General features: G+C 33.7%; 1 protein-coding gene across 2 annotated transcripts in view; it reads left to right on the top strand.

Annotated features, from left to right (window-relative positions):
• Positions 1-25,974, top strand: part of PGM5 (phosphoglucomutase 5) — a 212,719-nt gene that overhangs the window by 128,178 nt on the left and 58,567 nt on the right. For both annotated transcript variants that reach the window (XM_074280735.1, XM_074280734.1), the window contains one exon: positions 6,806-6,989. In XM_074280735.1, the coding sequence (XP_074136836.1) occupies positions 6,806-6,989 (184 nt within the window). The remainder of the gene's footprint in view (positions 1-6,805; positions 6,990-25,974) is intronic.

Here is a 25,974-nt window from a genome sequence, read left to right as displayed (position 1 = left end):
GTCAGAAGCAAGACTGGGGATGGGTAGAGTGAAAGGAGAGAGAGAGAATAGAATAAACAGGGGAGGAGAAAGCGGATGCAATTAACAATAATAAGTGTGAAGAATTTTGAAGTAAGTTTCTCCAATAAAGGGCTCATTTCTCAAATATATAGAAAAGTCATTAAAAAAGATACCTCCAATTGATAAATGATCAACGATATGAAGTTTTCAGATAAAATAATCAAACCTAACTACAGCCATATGAAAAAGTGCTCTAAAGAAGTGCATATTAAAATAATTCTGAGGTACCACCTCATACCTAGTAGATTAGCTAATAGGAAAATGACAAATATCATAGGGAATGTGGGGAAAATGAGACATTAGTGCACTGTTGGTGGGGTTTTTAACTGATCCATTCTAAAGGGTTATATAAAATCATGCCTACCCTTTGACCTAGCAAAACCACTACAAAATCTTTATCCCAAAACAGATTAAAAAGGGAAAGGATTTATATGTACAAAAATATTTATAGCAGTTCTTTTCTTAGGGCAAATAATTGGAATTTGAGAGGATTCCTATCAATTAGGGAATGGTTGAATAAATTGTGACATGTAATTATTGGAATACATGGAATACTATTGTTCTTTTAAAATTTTTTTATTTTATTAAAGCTTTTTATTTTAAAAAAGCATATCCATGGATAATTTTTTTAACATCGATCCTTGAATGGTATGTGAATATTATGGAATATTATTGCTCTGTAAGAAATGACCAGCAGGATGAATTCAGAAAGGTTTGGAGAGACTTACATGAACTGATGCTGAGTGAAATGAACAGAACCAGAAGATCTCTATACACTTCAACAACAATGCTGTATGAAGATGTATTCTGATGGAAGTGGATATCCTCAACATAAAGAAGATCCAACTCACTTCCAGCTGATCAATGATGGACAGAAACAACTACACCCAGAGAAGAAACACTGGGAAATGAATGTAAATTGTTAACACTACTGTCTATCTACCCAGGTTATTTATACCGTCAGAATCTACTACTTAACGTGCAACAAGAAAATTGGATTTACACACATATATTATATCTAGGTTATACTGTAACATATGTAAAATGTATGGGATTGCCTGTCATCTAGGGGAGGGAGTAGAGGGAGGGAGGGGGAAATTTGATGAAATTGAAACTATTTCTACTCATATGAAAGGGTGTTCCAAATCATATTTATCAGAGAAATGCAAATTAAGACAACTCTGAGATACCACTACACACTTGTCATATTGGCTAAGATGACAGGAAAAAATAATGATGAATATTGGAGGGGATGTGGGAAAATGGGACACTGATGCATTGTTGGTGGAGTTGTGAATAAATCCAACCATTCTGGAGAGCAATCTAGAATTATGCCAAAAAATTTATCAAACTGTGCATTTCCTTTAATCCAGCAGTATTATTACTAGGGTTATATCAAAAAGAGATACTAAAGAAGGGAAAGGGACCTATTTTGCCAAAATGTTTGTGGCAGCCCTTTTTGTAGTTGCTAGAAACTGAAAAATGAATGGATGCTTATCAATTGAAGAATGGTTGGGTTGTATATGGTTGGGTTGTGGTATATGAATGTTATGGAATATTATTGTTATGTAAGAAATGACCAGCAGGAAGATTTCAGAAAGGCCTGGAGAGACTTTTCATGAACTGATGCGGAGTGAAATGAGCAGAACCAGGAAATCATTATACACTTCAAGAACAATACCGTATGAGGATGTATTCTGATAGAAGTGGATATCTTCAACAACGAGAAGATCTAATTCAATTCCAATTGATCAATGATGGACAGAATCAGCTACACCCAGAGAAAGAATGGGAAATGAATGTGGACTACTTGCATTTTTGTTTTTCTTCCCAGGTTATTTTTACCTGCTGAATCCAATTCTTCTTATGCAACAAGAGTACTGTATGGTTCTGCACACATATATTGTATCTAGGATATACTATAATATATTTAACATGTATAAGACTGCCTGCTATCTAGGGAAGGGGGTGGAGGGAGGGAAGGGAAAAGTCAGAACAGAAGTGAATGCAAGAAATAATATTTTTTTAAAAAATTACCCAGACATATGTTCTGTCAATAAAAACTTATAATAAAAAGAAAAAGACTTTTGAGATGGGGACCAACTTATATCACCCTTTGGGGTTTCATCTGTAGATGATTTGCCTTTAGGATCCTTAAAAGCTATCTGTGGTCAGAGTTCTTTTTGCTTTTTTGCGTATTTTTTTCAAACTTTAGGTCTGTTCTTAGGGCAAAGGAAATATTGTACCAAGCTTCCTCCACTATCAACAACTGCTTTAGGCTGTCCTGGGGCTGATTTTCCTGAGTGACTTCTGGTGCTGAATAGACATGACAGATCCCAAATTTTGCTGGGATTCAGAAGCTCACCATTTGCCTTTTGTATTTGCTTTGGATGTCTTATAGCTAATCTGCTGATCCATTGGTTTATAACCAGACCAGAACAGCCAATGCAGCTGTATTTTGTCTAAGAGCCTCCCAATAGATTTCCCAGCACAACACTCTGATTCCATGATTCCCTGAACTATGCACTTATCCACATCCCCATTTGCCAAATTGAAACAGACCTTTTCTGAAATTCTTCCAAAGGATCTTCTGCTGGAAATTTGTTACATTCCAAATATTTGTGGGTTCTGTCATTCCAAAATCAGTTCAGAGGATTGAGCTGGTATTGATTTGAAGGATACTGAAAGGAGCTCAGATAAAGATGTTCCTACTCTCTACCATCTTGGCTCTGCCCCTGGAATACTATTGTTCTTTAAGAAACAATGAGCAAATTGCTCTCAGAAAAACCTGAAAGGACTTTCATGAGCTGATGCAAAGTGAAATGCACTGGATAAAAAAATAACAGCAGTATTGTACTATGATCAACTATGAATGACATAACTATTTTGAGCAATACAGTGACCCAAGACAACTCTGAAGGACTTATGATGTAAAATGCTACCCATTCCCAGAGAAATAACTAATGCTAACTAATGAAGATTGATGCATACTTTTTTTAAACTTTACTTTTCTTGACTTGTTTTGTCTATGCTTTCTTTTGCATGAGTATATATCTATGACCTATATTGAATTCCTTACATTCTCAAAGCAGGGCAGTGGGAAGAGAGAAAGGGAAAGAATCTGGGACTCAAAAGTTATAGAAATGAATGTTAAAAATTGTTTTTAATGGCAGACATTAGGCATGGACCCACATTTAACACCACATACTAAGATAAGATCAAAATGGGTCCAAGATTTAGGCATAAAGAACAAGATCATAAATAAATTAGAGGAACATAGGATAGTTTACCTCTCAGATTGTGGAGGAGGAAGGAATTTGTGACTGAAGGAGAACTAGAGTCATTATTGATCACAAAATAGAAAATTTTGATTACATCAAATTAAAAAGTTTTTGCACAAACAAAACCAAGGCAAACAAAATTAGAAGGGAAGTAACAAATTGGGAAAACATTTAAAGGTTCTGATAAAGGCCTCATCTCCAAAATATACAGAGAATTGACTTTAATTTATAAGAAATCAAGCCATTTTTCAATTGATAAATGGTCAAAGGTTATGAACAGACAATTTTCAGATGATGAAATTGAAACTATTTCCACTCATATGAAAGAGTGTTCCAAATCACTATTGATCAGAGAAATGCAAATTAAGACAACTCTGAAACACCACTACATACCTGTCAGATTGTCTAAGATGACAGGAACAAATAATGATGAATGTTGGAGGGGCTGTGGGAAAACTGGGACACTGATGCATTGTTGGTGGAGTTGTGAAAGAATCCAACCATTCTGGAGAGCAATCTGGAATTATGCCCAAGAAGTTTTCAAGCTGTGCATACCCTTTGATCCAGCAGTGCTATTACTGGGCTTATATCCCAAGGAAATACTAAAGGAGGGAAAGGGACCTGTATGTGCCAGAATGTTTGTGGCAGCCTTTTTTGTAGTGGCTAGAAACTGGAAAATGAATGGATTCCCCTCAATTGGAGAATGGTTGGGTAAATTATGGTATATGAATGTTATGGTATATTATTGTTCTGTAAGAAATACAGAGAGGCTTGGAGAGACTTACATCAACTGATGCTGAGTGAAATGAGCAGAACTAGGAGATCATTGTACACTTCAACAATGATACTGTATAAGGATATATTCTGATGGAAGTGGATATTTTCAACATAGAGAAGAGCTAATCCAATTCCAATTGATCAATGATGGACAGAATAAGCTACACCTAGAAAAGGAACACTGGGAAATGAGTGTAAACTGTGAGCATTTTTTTTGTTTTTGTTTTTCTTCCTAGATTATTTTTATCTTCTGAATACAATTCTTTCTTTGCAACAACAACAATAACAAAATTCGATTCTGCACATCTATATTGTACCTAGGATATACTATAAATATTTAATATGTATAGGAATATCTGCCATCTAGGGGAGGGAGTGGAGGGAAGGAGGGGAAAAATTCGGAACAGAAGGGAGTACAAGGGATAATGTTGTAAAAAAATTACCTATGCATATGTACTGTCAAAAAATGTTATAATTATAAAATTAATTTTAAAAAATTTTAAAAATTGTTTTTACATGTAACTGGGGGAAATAAATTACAAAATATATACATATATATAAATATGTATATATATTTAAAAGACATTAAAAATAAAGAGAAAAATCAACTTGGAAGCTAAGTAGAGGATGGATTGGAGTGAGGAGAACTGAAGTAGAGATATCAATAAGAATTCTATTGACATAGTTTAGGCAAGATGTGATAAGGGCTTGAATTAGGGCTGTGGCAATGTGAGTCAAGAGAAGGGGAAATATACCATAGATGCTATGAAGGCAGAAAAAGATATGGCAATGAACTGCATATATAAAATGAGTGAGATTTAAGATTGACACTAGTATTTCAAGGCTGAATATCTGGAAGGGTGGCCATTCCCTTGATAGTAATAGGGAAGTTCTTAAGCAAAGAGAGAATTTGGGGAGAACAATAGTGATAGAGTACTGTTTTGAATATGTTGAGTTTGAGATGCCTACAAAACATCCCAGATTAAGATGTTTAAAAAAAATTGGTGATCTATGACTGTGGCTCAGGAGAGAAGACAGGGCTGAATGTATTAGTCTGGGAAGCATCTACATAAAAAGGATAATTGAAACTAGGGGAGGTGATAAAATCAACATGTGAAATAGCAAAAAGCATAGAGAGGAAAAAGTTGCCAAAGACAGAGCCTTGAAAAGATATCTACAATTGTAAGCATAGTCAGATAGGAGACTTTTTTTAGTAGAAGAACCAGGAGAGAACAACGAGGAGAAAGCATCCTGGAAGAAAAAGTGATCAACAATTTCAAATGCTACAGGGAGGTCAAGAAGCATCAGAACTGGGGAGAAAAAAAGGTTATTAGTTTTGGTAATTAAGCGATCGTTGCTAATTTTTGGAGAATTTTAGAGAGAAAAGAACACTGAAATTGGAATTGTAAACCCTGTGTTCAAATCTTGATTTAGATAACTTAATTAGAACATTTATTAAGTACTTATATGTGCCAGGCACTATGCTAAGTTTCAAATAGTAGCAAGCAAGACAGTGCCTACCCTCAAGAAGTTTACATTCTAATTTACTACCTGCTTGGACAAACCAGTTATCATTCTCTGAGCTTCAGTTTTCTCATTTATAATTTGATAAGATTGAATTAGACTATCTCTAAAGTCCCTCCCAGTTCCTAATCAATTGTACTGTGAACCTTTATTACAACAATTTCAGGCATTTAGTGCCTTCTGACTGCTTCATATGTGTGTACATCTGCCTCCTTTAGGTAAATCCTCTCCAAGATCTGAAAATAAGATCATCTGCTTGTAGCAGTAATATTAAGTACAGGTATTTTTCCAAGAGCTTCCATTTATTTACTGGCTTAGCCAGCCCTTCTATCATTCTGGACTAGAAGATACAGATAGGTTGATATGGCTGCAGGGTACTCATAAAGGACATTCTTTCCCAAATTGATTTTCTGGGAAGAGATAACACTGTTTCAAATGTTCTATTTGTATTGTGTAAGAACTCTGAAGAAATTTGTTACAAGAAAGTGCTTATTTTCTGTAAGGTTTGCTTGTTCAATTGTAAAAAATTGTTAAATGATTGCTAATGATGGAATTGTGTAGTATTCGTTTGGTTTTCTGAAAGTCTCTGAGCAGTTTTTGTTTCAGTAATCACCACGAGAATAGCCAGGTGTTAAAGTCCAAATCCTTTATTTTCTCCTTCACAATCTAGTTTCCTTGCCTGGGACCTGGGGTAGATTTCTTAGAGGACTTCTGGAGTCTTGGTTTCAGTGGAGAAACTAAGTAGGACAGGCCTGCCACCATGGTGGTGTGAGATGGAGTGAATGAATCTGACTCTGAGTCTCTTCCCAGTCTGTGTCTGGCCCTTCTGAGTCTGTCTCTTTCTCTGAGTCCCAGCTCATGTGCTTTACACTGAGTTATAAACTAATCATTATATCACTAGGAAACCATTATTTGTTGTAAGATTAAATCAGTCATACTGAATTTAGAGAAATATTAATCACCATGCGAAATTAGATAACCATTGTCTCATCAATTCCACTGACACCTTGTTTCAGAGTTCTGGCCTTCTCCTCACTTTAATGAAATGTTTTCAGTTCAGCATATTATCTGTAAGGAATGGCAAATGATCAGATGGGCTTAAAAATTCCTACCAAACTTCTGGTTCTATGATTATGTTTACTGTCTCTCTCCCTTCATACCAGGTTTGATTATGAGGAGCTAGAGCCAAAGATGACATATTACATCATGCGAGACCTGGAGGCTTTGGTCACTGACAAGTCATTCACTGGCCAGCAGTTTGCTGTGGGGAACAATGTCTATAATGTGGAAAAAACAGACAGTTTTGAATATGTGGACCCTGTGGATGGCACTGTGACCAAAAAACAGGTACTTATGGGAGTCAAGGTATTTGATGTGTCTCAAACTGACAACCATTTCATTTTTAGGAAGTTCAATTCTGCAATTCAATTAAATGAACATTATGAATACACTGAGTGGGAGAGATGTAAAGTTTTGATATTGTGGTCTCTAATTTCAGGAAGTTTATTAGGAAATGGAATAGAATGCATTCTCAAATAAACATAATCAATATTAAATATGTATTATGTACCAAACACTATTTTGGGTTCTGGGGTCATGGAAATTTAAAAAAAAATGAATTAATCCCTTCAAAGAACTAACATTCTATTGAGAGAAACAATATGTTCCATATACAAGAATATGCAGAACAAATACATGCAAAACAAATACAAAGTAGCTAGTGAAGGAAATAGCTAGTACATAAATGCATAGGAGGATATAGGCAAAGCATTTGCAAAAGATCTGTACGTGAAAAGTCATCTTTGACTAGAGGCACATGGGAAGAGTGGATGGAATAGGAGGGTAAGAAGAGAGGGTAAGATAATTGGAATAGTGTAAAAAGTGTAAAAAGAGAGGCTTAGAAGGACAATAGTGAGTAAAAATAAAATGGATGGAAATTCACCAATAATAATTATAAGTGAATGGGATTAACTCATTTATAAAAAAAGGAAACAGAACGAATTAAAATTAGAATCCAGCAACAAATTGTCTATAAAAAACACATTTAAAAATGAAAGATACACAATAGTTATTTGAGATGCATTTTAAAGTATTGGTAGAAATTCTGGAGAAAAAATAATGTAAAGACTTTTGAAATATGGGGAGATAGAATGAGCAAAGACATTGATAGCTAAGTAGTGCAGTGGTTAGAGTTTTGGAGCTATGGTCAAGAAGACTTGAGTTCAAATTCTGTCTCAGATGCTTCCTAGCTGTGTGACCCTGGGTATGTTATTTAACTTCTCTCTGCCACAATTTCTTCATCTGTAAAATAAAGGTAATAATAACTTTCCCATGGTGTAGACCCCCAGATTCTGGGGCAAACTGGCTAATTTGGGGCAAACTGGGGCAAGAGGCCAAGTCAAATGACCAAGTTTAAGGCAAGAGTGAGATTGCCTTTCATCAGGTTCTGGTTTGTGGTTGGAGAGGAAGTTGCTTGTTGATTAGGATTCATAGCAGCTGTGTGCCAACTACTGCTACCCTTCCCTTGTAGCGTGCCTGGGAGTTCCTGATTCCCTGCCAGCAAAGAATGTGATAACTTTTTGTGTGTTCCTCATGAGAAGTGGAGACAGGCTTCCCCACCACTCACTTCTGGCAATTGGAATATTGCATCAAATACCTTCTAGATCATACCAAAGGGAGAAATGGGTCAATAAAGAGTCTGCAACTGTGCCTTAGTGATGTTGGCCTTTGTCAAAACACACAGGAACCAACTGAAAATCTTACACTGTAATTTTCTACTGAGTTTTGTTTATTTGGCATGCCTATCACTGAATTGCCTGTGGTAGAATTTTTAGGCTTACTGTACAAACAAGCAATTTTTAAAAATCCCTATGTGGTTAAGAAAAGTTCTATCTGAATTCCCAGATTCCCATCCTTGTCCATTTGTTATAAGTAGAATGGACAAAATTAAATGAATTGTTAAGGATACTAGACCTTTCAAAACAACTAAAGGATACAATTGTAGTCACTACTATTTTTGTTTTGTCTTGTTTCTTAATGTATGTCTTATTTCAAGTTTCAAGAAGAAGGATGATCTGTGGTCTAGATGTTGCTTTTTCTGTCAGTAGAATTTTATAATTTTTTTATAGGTCCTCCTATTACCTGAACAACTAAACTCATCTTTGCTTTTGCTTCCATACTTTTGGTCAAATACTAGAATCTGTATAATGACTTTAGGAGATTGGATTTAATTGTTTTTTTTTTCTTTTCTTTTTTTTCATTTTTTTTTCTGTGTGGCTATTGGGGTTAAGCAACTTGCCCAGAGCCACACAACTAGGAAGTGTTAGCACAGTGTCTGAGGCCAGATTTGAAATTAGGCTCTCCTGACTCTAGGACCAGTTTTCTATCCACTGCAGCATCTAGTTGTCTCTGAATTGTCTTTTGAAATAATTAATACCAATATAGCAGAAACTATTATATTAGAGAGTGAGAACTTGACAACTGAAGCATGTAACTGCTTTATAACTATCTTTGTGCCAATTCTAGGTAAAGCCCTTTTCATTTTTTTAAAGTTTTAAACACATTTTTCTTTATTCTAAAGTTAATATTCATACCCCAATCAATTCACAATCATCCTAAATTCTGTCACCACTTAAAGTAGAATTCCTTTTTGCTTTTCACTCTGGGTCCCTAATCCAACTTTAGGGAACTTTATTTTGTCTTTCTGTACAAGAGTAAAAAAAAGAGAAAGAGAGAGATCCTTACAGTATTTATAAAATCATTTATGGTTTTGTTTCACTGATGAAATAAACTGTTTATAAACTTTAAGGCAATAGAAAATGTTAATTGTAATGTTCATAGTGGACATGTAAAAACTTCCCTTGAAAAGATTAATCTTTTATAAAATGTATTATTTCCTTTTAACATTTTAAGAAATTCTTCTATTCTAAATTCTCTCCCCTTACCCCCTCCCCTTTCCATTGAGAAGGCAAACATTACTATATCAATTATACATGTGAAATCATGCAAAACATATTTCCATAATGGCAATGTTGCAAAAACAAAAAGCCTTATAAGAAAAATAAAGTAAAACATTATAGTTAAGTTTGCACTCAAGAGTTTATCAGTTTTCTCTCTGAGAGTGAGTAGCATTTTTCATCTTGAGTCTTGCAGAATTGTCTTGGATCATTGTATTGATCAGTCTTTCACAGTTGGTAATTATTATAATATTGCTGCCACTGTGTATGATGTTCTTTCTAGTTCTTCCTAGTTCTGAATCAATTCACCTAAGTCTTCCCACATTTTTCTGAAACCATCCTCTTTATCACTTTTTATAGTAAGACAAAGTACAATAATATTCCATCACAATCATATACCACAACTTATTCAGTCATTCCTCAACTATTGGGCATCCTCTCAATTTCTTGTTCTTTACCATCTCAATATACATATAGGTCTTATTCCTTTTTTTTTTTAATCTCTTCGAGATATACACCTAGTATTGCTGGGTCAAAGTGTATGCACACTTTTATAGCCCTTGTGCATAGTTCCAAATAGCTCTCCAGAGTAATTAGATAAGTTCACAACCCCATTTGGTAATAGTTAAGAAATTGAGTAGGGGATCAGTGGAATAGGCTAAATATGCAAGACACAATAGTCAATGACTATCATAATCTAGTATCTGATAAACACAAAGACACCAACTTTGGGGATAAAAACTCACTATTTGACAAAAATTTCTGGGAAAATTGGAAAATAGTTTGGCAAAACTAGACATTGACCAACATCTAATGTCCTTTATCAAGATAAGATCGATGCATTCATAACAGGTAATACTCTAAGCAAATTAGTAAATCAAGATATATAGTCTCTCTGTTAGATCTGTGGAGAAAAGGGAAAATTATGGCCAGAGAAGAACAAGAGAACATTGTGGAATGCAAAATGGATAATTCTGATTACATTAAATTAAAAAGGATTTGCATAAACAAAACCAATGTAGCCAAAATTAGAAAGGAAGCAGAAAGCTGGTAAACAATTTTTATAGCCAATGTTTTTGGTAAAAACCTCATTTCTAAAATATATAGAGAACTGACTTAGATTTATAATAATACTAGTCATTTCCCAATTGATAAATGGTAAGAGGATATGAACAATTTTCAAATGAAGAAATTAATGTCATTTCAAGTCATATGAAAAAATGCTCTAAATTGCTATTGATTTTTTAAAATATGCAAATCAATATAGGCATATGTATTTATACAATTATCTTGCTGCACAAGCAGAATCAGATCAAAAAAGAAAAAATGAGAAAAAAATGAAATTCAAGCAAACAACAAAAAAAAGAAGTGAAAATGCTAAATTTTGATCCACACTCAATTCCCGCAGTCCTCTCTCTAGGTGTTGATGGTTCTCATTATCACAAGATTGGAACTGTCCTTAATCATCTCATTGTTGAGAAGAGCCACACACATCAGAATTGATCATCATAAAAATCTTACCATTGCTGTGTATAATGAAATCCTGGTTCTGCTTATTTCACTTAGCATCAGTTTATGTAACTCTCTCCTGGTCTTTCTAAAAGCTAAAATCATCTTGCTAATCATTTCTTATAGATCATTATATATTATATGGAATATTAATATTCTATAACATTCATATACCAAAACTTATTCAGCCATTTTCCAGTTGATGGGCATACACTCAGTTTCCAGTTTCTTGCAACTACAGAAAGGGCTGCAGCATGCACATGTGGGTTCCTTTCCCTCCTTTAAAATCTCTTTGGGATATAAGCTAGGTCAAAGGGTATGTACAGTTTAATAACCTTTTGAAGATAGTTCCAAATTGCTCCCCAGAATGGCTGGGTCTGTTCATAATTTCACCAACAATGTATTAGTGTTCTAGTTTTCCCATAACCCCTCCAAGAGAGGAAGATCAGAGAAATACAAATCAAGAAAATCTGAGGTACCACTATATACTTCTCAAATTGGACTTAGACAACAGGAAAAAATAATGACAAATGTTGGAGGAGATGTGGGAAAACTGGGACACTAATACATTGTTGGTGGAGTTGTGAATGGATCCAATCATTCTGGAGCGCAATTTGGAACTATGTCCAAAGGCTATGAAACTGTGCATACTCTTTGATCCTGCAATGTCACAGTTTATATCCCAAAGAGATCACAAAAGATGGGGAAAGGACCCATATGTGCAATTACATATAGCAGCTCTTTTTGTAGTGTCAAGGAAGTTGAAATTTAATAGATGACAATCAGTTGGGAAATTGCTGAGTAAGAAACATGAAGGTAATGGAATATTATTGTTCTATAAGAAATGATGAGCAGGCTGACTTCAGAAAAGCCTGGAAAGATTTAACTGAACTGATGCTGAATGAAGTTAACAGAATTAAAAGTGAACAGAACCAAAAAAACAAAGTACACAGTAATAGCAGGATTATGTGACAATCTGTAAATTATGATAGACTTAGCTTTTCTCAGTATTGTGGTGATTCAAGGCAATTCCAATAGACTTGACTTGGAAAATATCATCTGCATCCAGAGGAAGAATTATAAAGATTGAGAAAAAGACCAAATTAAAAACCCCCAATCAAATACTAAACTTGAAATTCTAAGATTAAAAGGAAAAATTAATATTGAAAGTAAAAAAAAATTATTGAATTAATAAATAAAACTAATCATTGGTTCTATAAAAAAAAAACAATAAAATAGATAAATCTTTGGTAAATCTGATCAGAAAAAGGAAAGAGGAAAATCAAATTGTTAGTCTTAAAAATGAAAAGGGGGAACTTTCCGCCAATGAAGAGGAAATTAGAGCAATAATAAGGAGTTACTTTGCCCAACTTTATGCTAATAAATTTGATAACCTAAGTGAAATGGATGACTACCTCCAAAAATATAGGCTTTCCAGATAGGAAGTAAATTACTTAAATAGTCTTATTTCAGAAAAAGAAATTGAACAAGCTATTAATCAATGCCCTAAGAAAAACTTCTCAGAACCAGATGGATTTACATATGAACTTTACCAAACATTTAAAGAAAAATTAGCCCCAATGCTATATACACTATTTTTTAAAATAGGGAATAAAGGAGTCCTACCAAATTCCATTTATGACATATACATGGTACTGATACCTAAACCAGGTAGTTTGAAAACTGAGAAAGAAAACTATAGACCAATCGCCTTAATGAATATTGATGGTAAAATCTTAAATAAGATATTAGCAAAAAGACTACAGAAAATCATCCCCAGGATAATATATCATGATATATCAAGTAGGATTTATACCAGGAATGCAGGACTGGTTTAATATTTGGAAAACTATTAGTATAAGTGACCATATCAAATTAACAAGAACCATATGATCATCTCAATAGGTGCAGAAAAAGCATTTGACAAAATCCAACATACATTTCTACTAAAAACACTTGAGAGTATAGGAATAAACGAACTATTCCTTAAAATAGTCAGGAGCATATATTTAAAACTGTCAGTAAGTATCATATGTAATGGGGATAAACTGAAACCTTTTCCAGTAAGATCAGGAGTGAAACAGGGTTGCCCACTATCACCATTACTATTCAATATTGTATTAGAAACACTAGCCTCGGCAATAAGAGTTAGAAAGAGATTAAAGGAATTAGAATAGGCAATTAGGAAACCAAACTATCACTCTTTGCAGATGATATGATGGTATACTTAGAGAACCCCAGAGGTTCTACTAAAAAGTTGTTAGAAATAATCTACAACTTTAGCAAAGTTGTAGGATACAAAAGTCCACATAAATCCTCAGCATTTTTATACATCACCAACAAAATCCAAGAGCAAGAGATAGAAAGAGAAATTCCATTCAAAATAACTGTCAATAATATAAAATAATTGGGAATCTATCTACGAAAAGAAAGTCATGAATTATATGAGCAAAATTACAAAATACTTGCCACAAAAATAAAGTCAGATTTAAATAATTGGAAAGACATTAAGTGCTTGTGGATAGGCCGAGCAAATATAATCAAGATGACAATAATCCCTAAACTAATTTATTTATTTAGTGCTGTACCAATGAGACTCCCAAGAAACTATTTTAATGACCTAGAAAAAATAACAACAAAATTCATATGGAAGAACAAAAGGTGGAGAATTTCAAGGGAAGTAATGAAAAAAAAAAAATCAAATGAAGGTGGCCTAGCTGTACCTGATCTAAAACTATATTATAAAGCAGCAGTCACCAAAAATATTTGCTATTGGCTAAGAAATAGACTAGTTGATTAGTGGAATAGGTTAGGTTCACAGGACAAAATAGGAAACAACTGTAGCAATCTAGTGTTTGACAATCCCAAAGATCCCAACTTTTGGGATAAGAATTCATTATTTAATGAAAACTGATGAGAAAACTGGAAATTAGTATGGCAGACATTAGGCATGGACCCACATTTAACACCACATACTAAGATAAGATCAAAATGGGTCCATGATTTAGGCATAAAGAATGAGATCATAAATAAATTAGAGGAACATAGGATAGTTTACCTCTCAGACTTGTGGAGGAGGAAGGAATTTGTGACCAAAGGAGAGCTACAGATTATTATTGATCACAAAATAGAAAATTTTGATTACATCAAATTAAAAAGCTTTTGCACAAACAAAACAAATGCAAACAAAATTAGAAGGGAAATAACAAACTGGGAAAATATTTTTTACAGTTAAAGGTACTGACAAAGGCCTCAACTCCAAAATATACAGAGAATTGACTCTAATTTATAAGAAATCAAGCCATTCTCCAATTGATAAATGGTCAAAGGTTATGAACAGACAATTTTCAGATGATGAAATTGAAACTATTTCCACTCATATGAAAGAGTGTTCCAAATCACTATTGATCAGAGAAATGCAAATTAAGACAACTCTGAGATACCATTACACACCTGTCAGATTGGCTAAGATGACAGGAACAAATAATGATGAATGTTGGAGGGGCTGTGGGAAAACTGGGGCACTTTGTTGGGCCACATTGTTGGTGGAGTTGTGAAAGAATCCAACCATTCTGGAGAGCAATCTGGAATTATGCCCAAGAAGTTTTCAAGCTGTGCATACCCTTTGATCCAGCAGTGCTATTACTGGGCTTATATCCCAAGGAAATACTAAAGGAGGGAAAGGGACCTGTATGTGCCAGAATGTTTGTGGCAGCCTTTTTTGTAGTGGCTAGAAACTGGAAAATGAATGGATTCCCCTCAATTGGAGAATGGTTGGTAAATTATGGTATATGAATGTTATGGAATATTATTGTTCTGTAAGAAATTACTAGCAGGTTGAATACAGAGAGGCTTGGAGAGACTTACATGAATGGATGTTGAGTGAAATGAGCAGAACCAGGAGATCAATATACACTTCAACAACGATACTGTATGAGGATGTATTCTGATGGAAGTGGCTATCTTCAACAAAGAGAAGATCTAATTCACTTCCAACTGATCAATGATGAACAGAATCAGCTACATCCAGAAAAGGAACACTGGGAAATGAGTGTAAACTGTTTGCATTTTTTATTTCTTCCCAGGTTATTTTTACCTTCTGAATCTAATTCTTTATGTACAACAAGAAATTCGGTTCTGCACACATATATTGTATCTAGGATACGTTATAACATATTTAACATGTATGGGACTGCTTGCCATCTAGAGGAGGGGATAGAGGGAAGGAGGGAAAATTCAGAATAGAAGTGAGTGCAAGGGATAATGTTGTAAAAATTATGCATATGTACTGTTAAAAAAAGTTATAATTATAAAATTAATTTTAAAATGTAAAAAAAGAAAAGAAAAAAAGAATTATAAAGACTGAATATGAATCACAGTGTAGTATTTTCACTTTTTTGTTTGTTTTTGTTTTTTCTCCTTGGTTTTTTCTCATGGTTTTTTTCTCCTTTGGTCTGTTTTTCCCCCACAAAATGACAAATATGGAAATATGTTTTAAAGGAATATATTTATATGAGATTGCTTTCTGTGGGAGGGAGCGAAATATTTGGAATGCAAAGTTTTACAAAAGTGAATGTTGAAAACTGTCTTTACATGTACTTGTAAAAATAAAATACTTTTGAGAGGGAAAAATAAATCATTTACCCACTTTAAACTTATCTTGACATGTGGTGTAAGATATTGGTTTATGTTTTTTCTGCCAAATTGATTTTTAACTTTCCCAGCAACTTTTTGTCATATAGTAAGTTCTTGCCCCAAAGCTTGGATTTTTATGTTTCTCAAACTCTATATTACCATAGCCATCTACTACTATATATTGTGTATTCAATCTATGCCATAGATGTGCCATTTTAGTTCTTACCAAGTACCCTATGGTATTGATGAATAGCTCTTTGTAATATTATTTGAATTCTGGTACTGCTAGTCCACCTTCCTTTACATTTTTTTTCATTGATTCCCTTGATACTCTTGATGTTTTGTTCTTTCTGATGAATTTTGTAAGTATTTTTGCTAGAGTTACAAAATAATTCTTTGGTGGTTTGCTTGACATGGCACTGAATAAGTAAATAAATGTAGGTAAATTTCTTATTTCTTCTATTAGGTCAGCCTATCCGTGAACAATTAATTTACCCCAATTGTTTATTTCTGTCTTCATTTATATGAAAAATTTTATAATGCATCTGTTTAGTTCATCGATTTGTCTTGGCAGATAAACCCCCAAATAATTTGTATTGTCTAGATTTGAAATGGATCTTTTTTTCTATGTCTGCTGTATTTTGATAATAACATGTAGACATATTGATGGTTTATATAAGTTTATTTTATGTCTTATCATTTTTCTGAAGTTGATAATTGTTTCAACTACGTTTTTAGTTGAGTTGATTCTCTAAGGTTCTATGCTAATATAAGTATATAAGTATAAGGATATACTAAATATATACTTCTAAGTATATCCTAAGTATGTACTATGTATATACTTCTAACTCCCTTAATAATGATAAAGTTTTTAGGATGTATCACCTTTTTTCTTGAATCATCCCACATAGCAACTTGAATAGCTAAACACTATTAATTCCTTTATGATTTCTCTTTCATATTTACCCTTTTATTTATATATATATATTATATATTATATATATATTTATATATACCCTTGACTCTTCTGTTTGAATGTCATATTTTCTATCTAGCCTTGACCTCTTTTTTTCCCTATTTAAAAGTTTATTTTATTTTTATTTTTTTTATTAATTTTATAATTATAAATTTTTTGACAGTACATATGCATAGGTTATTTTTTACAACATTATCCCTTGTTGTTCTGAATTTTTCACCTCCTTCCCTCCACCCCCTCCCCTAAATAGCAGGCATTCCCATACATATTAAATATGTTATACTATATTCTAGGTACAATATATATGTGCAGAACCAAATTTTGTTGTTGTTGTTGTTGCAAAGGAAGAATTGGATTTGGAAGGTAAAAATAATCTGGGGAGAAAAACAAAAAATGCTAACAGTTTACACTCATTTCCCAGTGTTCCTTTTCTGGGTGTAGCTGATTCTGTCCATGATTGTCCAATTGGAATTGGGTTAGCTCTTCCCTATGCTGAAGATATCCACTTCCATCAGAATACATCCTCATACAGTATCATTGCTGAAGTGTATAATGATCTCCTAGTTGATGTAAGTCTCTCCAAGCCTCTCTGTATTCATCCTGTTGGTCATTTTTTACAGAACAATGATATTCCATAACATTCATATGCCATAATTTACCCAACCATTCTCCAATTGTTGGGCATCCATTCATTTTCCAGTTTCTAGCCACTACAAAAAGGGCTGCCACAAACATGGCCTATACAAGTCCCTTTCCCTCCTTTAGTATTTCCTTGGGATATAAGCCCAGTAATAGCACTGCTGAATCAAACGGTATGCACAGCTTGATAACTTTTTGGGCATAGTTCCAGATTGCTCTCCAGAATGGTTGGATTCTTTCACAACTCCACCAACAATGTGGCCCAACAAAGTGCCCCAGTTTTCCCACAGCCCCTCCAACATTCATCATTATTTGTTCCTATCATCTTAGCCAATCTGACAGGTGTGTAGTGGTATCTCAGAGTTGTCTTAATTTGCATTTCTCTGATCAATAGTGATTTGGAACACTCTTTCATATGAGTGGAAATAGTTTCAATTTCATCATCTGAAAATTGTCTATTCACATCCTTTGACCATTTATCAATTGGAGAATGGCTTGATTTCTTATAAATTAGAGTCAATTCTCTGTATATTTTGGAGATGAGGCCTTTATAAGAACCTTTAACTGTAAAAATGTTTTCCCAATTTGTTACTTCCCTTATAATCTTGTTTGCATTAGTTTTGTTTGTACAAAATCTTTTTAATTTGATGTAATCAAAATTTTCTATTTTGTGATCAATTATGATCTCTAGTTCTCCTTTGGTCACAAATTCCTTCCTCCTCCACAAGTCTGAGAGGTAAACTATCCTATGTTCCTCTAATTTATTTATGATCTCATTCTTTATGCCTAAATCATGGACCCATTTTGATCTTATCTTAGTATGTGGTGTTAAATGTGGGTCCATGCCTAATGTCTGCCATACTAATTTCCAGTTTTCTCATCAGTTTTCATTAAATAATGAATTCTTATCCCAAAAGTTGGGATCTTTGGGATTGTTAAACACTAGATTGCTACAGTTGTTTCCTATTTTGTCCTGTGAACCTAACCTATTCCACTAATCAACTAATCTATTTCTTAGCCAATAGCAAATATTTTTGGTGACTGCTGCTTTATAATATAGTTTTAGATCAGGTACAGCTAGGCCACCTTCATTTGATTTTTTTTTTCATTACTTCCCTTGAAATTCTCCACCTTTTGTTCTTCCATATGAATTTTGTTGTTATTTTTTCTAGGTCATTAAAATAGTTTCTTGGGAGTCTCATTGGTATAGCACTAAATAAATAAATTAGTTTAGGGATTATTGTCATCTTGATTATATTTGCTTGGCCTATCCACAAGCACTTAATGTCTTTCCAATTATTTAAATCCGACTTTATTTTTGTGGCAAGTATTTTGTAATTTTGCTCATATAATTCATGACTTTCTTTTCGTAGATAGATTCCCAATTATTTTATATTATTGACAGTTATTTTGAATGGAATTTCTCTTTCTATCTCTTGCTCTTGGATTGTGTTGGTAATGTATAAAAGCTGAGGATTTGTGTGGATTTATTTTGTATCCTTCAACTTTGCTAAAGTTCCAAATTATTTCTAATAGCTTTTTAGCAGATTCTTTGGGGTTCTCTAAGTATACCATAATGTCATCTGCAAAAGAGTGATAGCTTGATTTCCTCATTACCTACTCTAATTCCTTGAATCTCTTTCTCGGCTCTTATTGCCGAGGTTAGCGTTTCTAGTACAATATTGAATAGTAATGATGAGAGTGGGCAATCTTGTTTCTCTCCTGATCTTACTGGGAAAGGTTCCATTTTATTGCCATTACATATGATGTTTACTGACAGTTTTAAATATATTCTCCTTATCATTTTAAGGAATAGTCCATTTATTCCTGTACTCTCAAGTGTTTTTAGTAGGAATGGATGTTGCATTTTATCAAATGCTTTTTCTGCATCTATTGAGATGATCATATGGTTTTTGTTAATTTTGTTATTAATATGGTCGATTATGCTAATAGTTTTCCTAATATTGAACCAGCCCTGCATTCCATAAATCCCACTTGGTCATAGTCTATTATCCTGTAGTCTTTTTGCTAATATTTTATTTAAGATTTTAGCATCAATATTCATTAGGGAGATTGATCTATAATTTTCTTTCTCTGTTTTTAGCCTACCTGTTTTCGGTATCAGTACCATGTCCGTGTCATAAAAGGAATTTGGTAGGACTCCTTCAATACCTACTTTTTCATATATATAGCATTGGAGTTAGTTGTTCTTTAAATGTTTTGTAGAATTCACTTGTAAATCCATCTAGTCCTGGGGATTTTTTCTTAGGATTTGTTCTATTTCTTTTTCTGAAATGGGACTATTTAGACTATTTACTTCTTCCTCTGTTAATCTGGGCAAGCTATATTTTTGAAGGTATTCTTCCATTTCATTTAAGTTATTGAATTTATTGGCATAAAGTTGAGCAAAGTAGCTCCTAACTATTGTTCTAATTTCCTCTTCATTAGTGGTGAGTTCTCCCTTTTCATTTTTAAGAATAACAATTTGCTTTTCCTATTTCCTTTTTAAAATCATTGTTACTAAGGTTTTGTCTATTTTCTTCTTGTTTTCATAGAACCAATTCTTAGTTTTATTAATTAATTCAATAGTTTTTTTTTTTTTACTTTTAATTTTATAAAAGTCTTTTATTTTTAGAATTTCAAGCTTTGTGTTTGTCTGGGGGTTTTTAATTCGTTCCTTTTCTAGCATTTTTACTTGTAAGCCCAATTTGTTGACCTTCTCTTTCTCTATTTTATGCAAGTAGGCCTCTAGAGATATAAAAATTCCCCTTATTACTGCTTTGGCGCTATCCCACACATTTTGGTATGATGTCTTATTATTGTCATTTTCTTGAGTGAAGTTATTAATAATGTCTATGATTTGCTGTTTTACCCAATCATTCTTTAGTATAAGATTATTTAGTTTCCAATTATTTTTTGGTCTATTTTCCCCTGGCTTTTTATTGAATGTAATTTTCATTGCATTGTGTTCTGAAAAGGATGTATTTACTATTTCTGCCTTACTGCATTTGATTTTGAGGTTCTTATGTCCTAGTATATGATCAATTTTTGTATAGGTTCCATGAACTGCTGAGAAGAAAGTGTACTCCTTTCTTTCTCCATTTACCTTTCTCCAAAGATCTATCATATCAAACTTTTCTAGTATTCTATTTATCTCTTTGACTTGTTTGTTATTTATTTTGTGGTTTGATTTATCTAATTCTGAGAATGAAAGGTTGAGATCTCCCACTATTATAGTTTTGATGTCTATTTCTTTTTGCAGCTCTCTTAATTTCTCTTTTAAGAATTTAGATGCTGTACCACTTGGTGCATATATGTTTAATATTGATACTGCTTCATTATCTATGCTACCCTTTAGCAGGATATAATGCCCTTCCTTATCTCTTTTAATTAGATCAATTTTTGCTTTTGCTTGATCTGAGATGAGGATGGCTACTCCTGCTTTTTTGGCTTTGCCTAAAGCATAGTAGATTCTGCTCCACCCTTTTACCTTTATTCTGAATGTATCACCCTGTTTCAGGTGTGTTTCCTATAAACAACATATAGTAGGATTCTGACTTTTAATCCAGTCTGCTAACTGCTTCCTCTTTATGAGGCAGTTTGCCCCATTCACATTTATGGTTAGAATGATTAATTCTATATTGCTTGCTCTATTAACCCCTGCTTATGCTTTTCTCCTTTCCTTCCCTCTTACTCCCACTACTCAGTATTAAACTTGTGAACACCACTTGCTTTTCACAGCCCTCTCTTTTTAGTATCCCTCCCCCACCTTAAAGTTTCTCTCCCTATTTTACCCCTTTTTCTCACAATTTCTGTATTTTCTTCCCCTTAGCTTACTCCTTCCCTCTCACTTTTCAGTGAAGTGGAAGAAATTTCACCATAAATCGAATATGTCTATTGATACACACTATGTTCATCCCCTTCCTTTCTTTCTCTCAGATATAATAGGTTACCTTTGCCTCTTCATGAGATGTAGTACCACCACTTTACCCTTTTTTATGATATAATTTCCTTTCCACCTCTAGTTTCTAGGACAAATTATACATATGTTCTTTACGTATTTTTATGGCAGAAGTATAGTTCTCAAGATTTCTTTTTACCTTTTTAGAAATATCTTAAGTTCTATATTTGAAGATCAAACATTTTGTGTAGATCTGGTTTTTTCATCAAGAATAGATGGAATTCATTTATTTCATTAAATGTCCATCTTCTTCCCTGGAAAACGATGCTCATTTTTGCTGGGTAAGTTATTCTTGGCTGCATACTAAGTTCCTTAGCCTTTCAGAATATCATATTCCAGGCCCTTAATTCTTTTAATGTGGATGCTGCTAGATCCTGGGTTATCCTTATTGTAGTTCCTCCATATCTGAATTGCTTTTTTCTAGCAGCTTCCAATAATTTTTCCTTCATCTGATAGTTCTTGAACTTGGCCACTATATTTCTTGGCGTTTTGATTTTAGGGTCCCTTTCCGTAGGTGATCAATGAATTTTTTCAATGTCTATTTTACTCTCTGTTCCCAAAACATCTGGGCAGTTCTCTTTGATAATTTCCTGGAAAATAGTGTCCAGGCTCTTTTTTTCCTCACATTTTTCAGGGAGTCCAATTATTCTCATATTGTCTTTCCTGGATCTGTTTTCCAGGTCTGTTGTTTTTCCAATAAGGTACTTTACATTCTTTTCAATTGTTTTGTTTTTCTGGTTTTGCTTGAGTACTTCTTAGTTTCTCCTTGAGTCATTCAATTCTCCTTGTTCCATTCTAATTTTCAATGATGTATTTTCTTCACTCACTTATCTTTTTGTAATTGTCCAATTGAGTTTTTATCTTCTATGGAACTTTTTTTCCATTTCATCAATTTTATTTTTTAGAGAGATGTTTTCTTTTTCCAACTCACTAATCCTGTTTTCCTTGGAGTTGTTTACCTTTTCTAATTCACTAATTTTGTTTTTCAATGATTTCATTTCTTTATCCACTCTGTCTTTAAATGCATGGGATGACTTCTCCAGACTCTCTTGCCAAGCTTCCCTTTACTTTTTTCATTTCTCTTCTAGCTCTCTTGTGAGCGCCTTTTTGATTTCCTCTTTGAGAATCTTATGTATTGAGGAGCAGATCATATCCCCCTTAGGGGATTCCTCTGGAGACAATCTGCTTTTAGTCTCCTCAGTGTTTAAAGTCTGCTCTCTCTCCATACAAAAGCTGTCAATGGTTAGAGCCCCTTTAAATTTTTTGTTCATTTTGTCAGAGCGGGAATCAAAGAAAACAAATTGATAAGAGAAACAATTGGTCTGTTTCTGGAGGCAGGTGTGGAGATGGGGCTAGACAGTGTTACCTGGCTTCCTCTACAGACTGCGGGAGACAGCAGAGAGGCACTAACAGGACAGTGATGGCTGCGCTGCGTCTGCACTCTGGTGCTCCAAGAACATTCTAATTCCCCTTGTCAGCAGATTTTTTTTTAGATAATGTTTTAGTGCTGTAATCAAGCCAATTATAAATAATATTGTAAATAGTAGTCCACTAATGAGAATCATAGAAGAAAATGTTGTTCCTGCATGAGTGCTGTGCACATTTGATCTCAGTGCTGGGCTTTGCCAATCAGCTTAGAGATTGTGGCTCCCAACAACTCTACTCATGTTAAGATAGGGAGATACTCTTCCAAACTTCAGGCCTTTATGTGCTGTTGTTTTCAGAGCCAGTTCTTGGTGTTTCCAAAGTAGTGTGATCTAGCAAGAAGTAAGGTAAGCTCTCTTGTTCGGTGTTCTCTTGTTCTGGCACTCCTCTGTTCTGCAACTGTAGTCCAGAATTGTGTGTAGCCAATGGAGTTGCCCAACATTGTTTAGTCCTGCACCTTATATCAGTTCAAGTAATCTTTTTTTTTTGAGCAGACAGATAACTGCTCAATCATCCCATGGTTGAAAGCTTCCTAAGCTGTTGCTACTATCATGCCATGTTCAAGGTCCACCACTAATGTTGCCAACACATGTGCTTTGGGCCAACCTTCACCTTCGTGTCACAGACCTCTTCTTTCAACCTCCTGAGTTATCTTAGGTAAAAAAATGTCTCATCCTGACTTTTTGTTGTCTATACATCTCCAGAATTCATCTTTATTATTATTATTATAGTTTTTTATTGACAAAACATATGCATGGGTAATTTTTCAACATTAACTCTTGCAAAAACTTCTATTCAACTTTTCCCCTCCTTCCCTCCACCCTCACTCCTAGATGGCAGGTAGTCCCATACATATTAAATATGTTAAAGTATATGTTAAATACAATACATACCTATATATATATATATATATATATATATATATATATATACATATACATATTTGTTTTGCTACACAAGAAAAATCGGGTTTAAAAATGAGGTAAAAACTCACTTCCAGTTGATCAATGATGGACAGAGGTAGCTACACCCAGAGAAGAAATACTGAGAAGTGAATGTAAATTGTTAGCACTAATATCTGTCTGCCCAGGTTGCATGTACCTTCGGAATCTAATGTTTATTGTGCAACAAGAAAATGATATTCACACACAAAAAAAAATGAGGTAAAAATAATCTGGGAAGAAAAACAAAAATGCAAGCAAACAACAGAAAGAGTATAAATGCTATGTATAAAAACAACAGAAAGAGTATAAATGCTATTCTTTCACTGGGTGAAGCTAGTGCTGTTCATTACTGATCAATTGGAACTGATTTGTTTTCTCTCTTTGTAGAAGATATCCACTTCCATCAGAATTGATCCTCATATAGTATTGTTGAACTGTATAATGATCTCCTGGTTCTGCTCATTTTACTTAGCATTGGTTCATAAGTCTCTCCAGGCTTCTCTGTATTCATGCTGCTTGTCATTTCTTAAAGAACAATAATATTCCATTACATTCATATACTACAATTTTACCCAGCCATTCTCCAGTTGATGGGCATCCATTCAATTTCCAAGTTTTAGCCACTACAAAAAGGGCTGCCACAAACATTTTAGCACATACAGGTCCCTTTCCCTTCTTTAATATCTCTTTGAGATAGAAACCCAATAGTAACACTGCTAGATCAAAGGGTATGCACAATTCGACAACTTTTTTTAGCTTAGTTCCAAATTGCTCTCCAGAATGAATGGATACGTTCACAATTGCAGCAACAATGCATCAGTGTTCCAGTTTTCCCGCATTCTCTCCAACATTCATCATTATCTTTTCCTGTCATCTTAGCCAATCTGACAGACAGATGTGTAGTGGTATCTCAGAGTTGTCTTAATTTGCCTTTCTCTGATGAATAGTAATTTGGAACACCCTTTCATATGAGTGGAAATAGTTTCAATTTCATCATCTGAAAATTGTCTCTTCCTTTGACCATTTCTCAATTGGAGAATGGCTTGATTTCTTATAAATTTGAATCAATTCTCTATATATTTTGCAAATGAGGCCTTTATGACTGACCTTTATGTTCTGACCTTTAAGTGTAAAAATGTTTTCCCAGTTTATTGCTTCCCTTCTAATCTTGTTTGCATTAGTTTTGTTTGTACAAAAGTTTTTTTAACTCGATATAATCAATATTTTCTATTTTGTGATCAATAATGATCTCTAGTTCTTTGGTCACAAATTCCTTGCTCTTCCAAGTCTGAAAGGAAACCTATCCTATGTTCTTCTAATTTATTTATAATCTTGTTCTTTATCCCTAAATCATGAACCCATTTTGATCTTATCTTGGTATATAGTGTTAAGTGTGGGTCCATGCCTAGTTTCTGCCATACTAATCTCCAATTTTCCCAGCAGTTGACTGTTTTGTCTTATGAACCTAACCTATTCCACTGATCAACTAATCTATTTCTTAGTCAATAAATACCAAATGGTTTTGGTGACTGCTGCTTTGTAATATAGTTTTATATCAGGTACAGCTAGGCCACCTTCATTTGATTTTTTTTTCATTAGTTCCCTTGAAATTCTTGACCTTTTGTTCTTCCATACAGATTTTGTTAATTCTTCTAGGTCATTAAAGTAGTTTCTTGGGAATCTGATTGGTCTAGAACTAAATAAATAGATTAGTTTAGCTGGTTCCAGAGTTTAGCTTACTACATTATTGCAAAGTAATTTGGAAGGAAATATTGGGAGAGTTTAGATGGATTCTATTTTTATTTTTATGAATGTGTCCAATGTATAGACTTGAAAAAAAGGCAGCATGACATAATGAACAGAAAGTCAAGTTCTAAATCCAAAGAACTTTTGATTCAAGTTCTATCTCTTATACTTACTGAGACCCAGGGTGAGTTATTTATCCTTACAGTACTTTAGGTAACTCTAAGACTATGAGTTAGAAAACAGTTCTTTTTTTAGTAGAACAAGGGAAACCTTTATTTAGAATATTTAATTTTAATATATTTTAACCCATATTTATAGTAAATGATTTTTATGAGAAAGATGGGGAAACCTATTGTAGCATAAAACCACCATTCATCAGAAATTACTTTGCTTATAAAAGTTACCAATGATGCTAGAAAACAGTACTTTGACTGCATGGATAGAATTTGCATAACTGTTAGTTCCTTATACCAATGACATCATTGGTCCAGTATAAAAATATGAGGTATCATTTTAATGCTTTGACACTTCAATGCATTTT

Source organism: Sminthopsis crassicaudata, chromosome 1, assembly GCF_048593235.1.
Source record: "Sminthopsis crassicaudata isolate SCR6 chromosome 1, ASM4859323v1, whole genome shotgun sequence".
NCBI classification, from domain to species: Eukaryota; Metazoa; Chordata; class Mammalia; order Dasyuromorphia; family Dasyuridae; genus Sminthopsis; species Sminthopsis crassicaudata.
The sequence above is the reverse complement of the archived record's forward strand: the minus strand, read 5'-3'. Positions and strand labels throughout refer to the sequence as shown.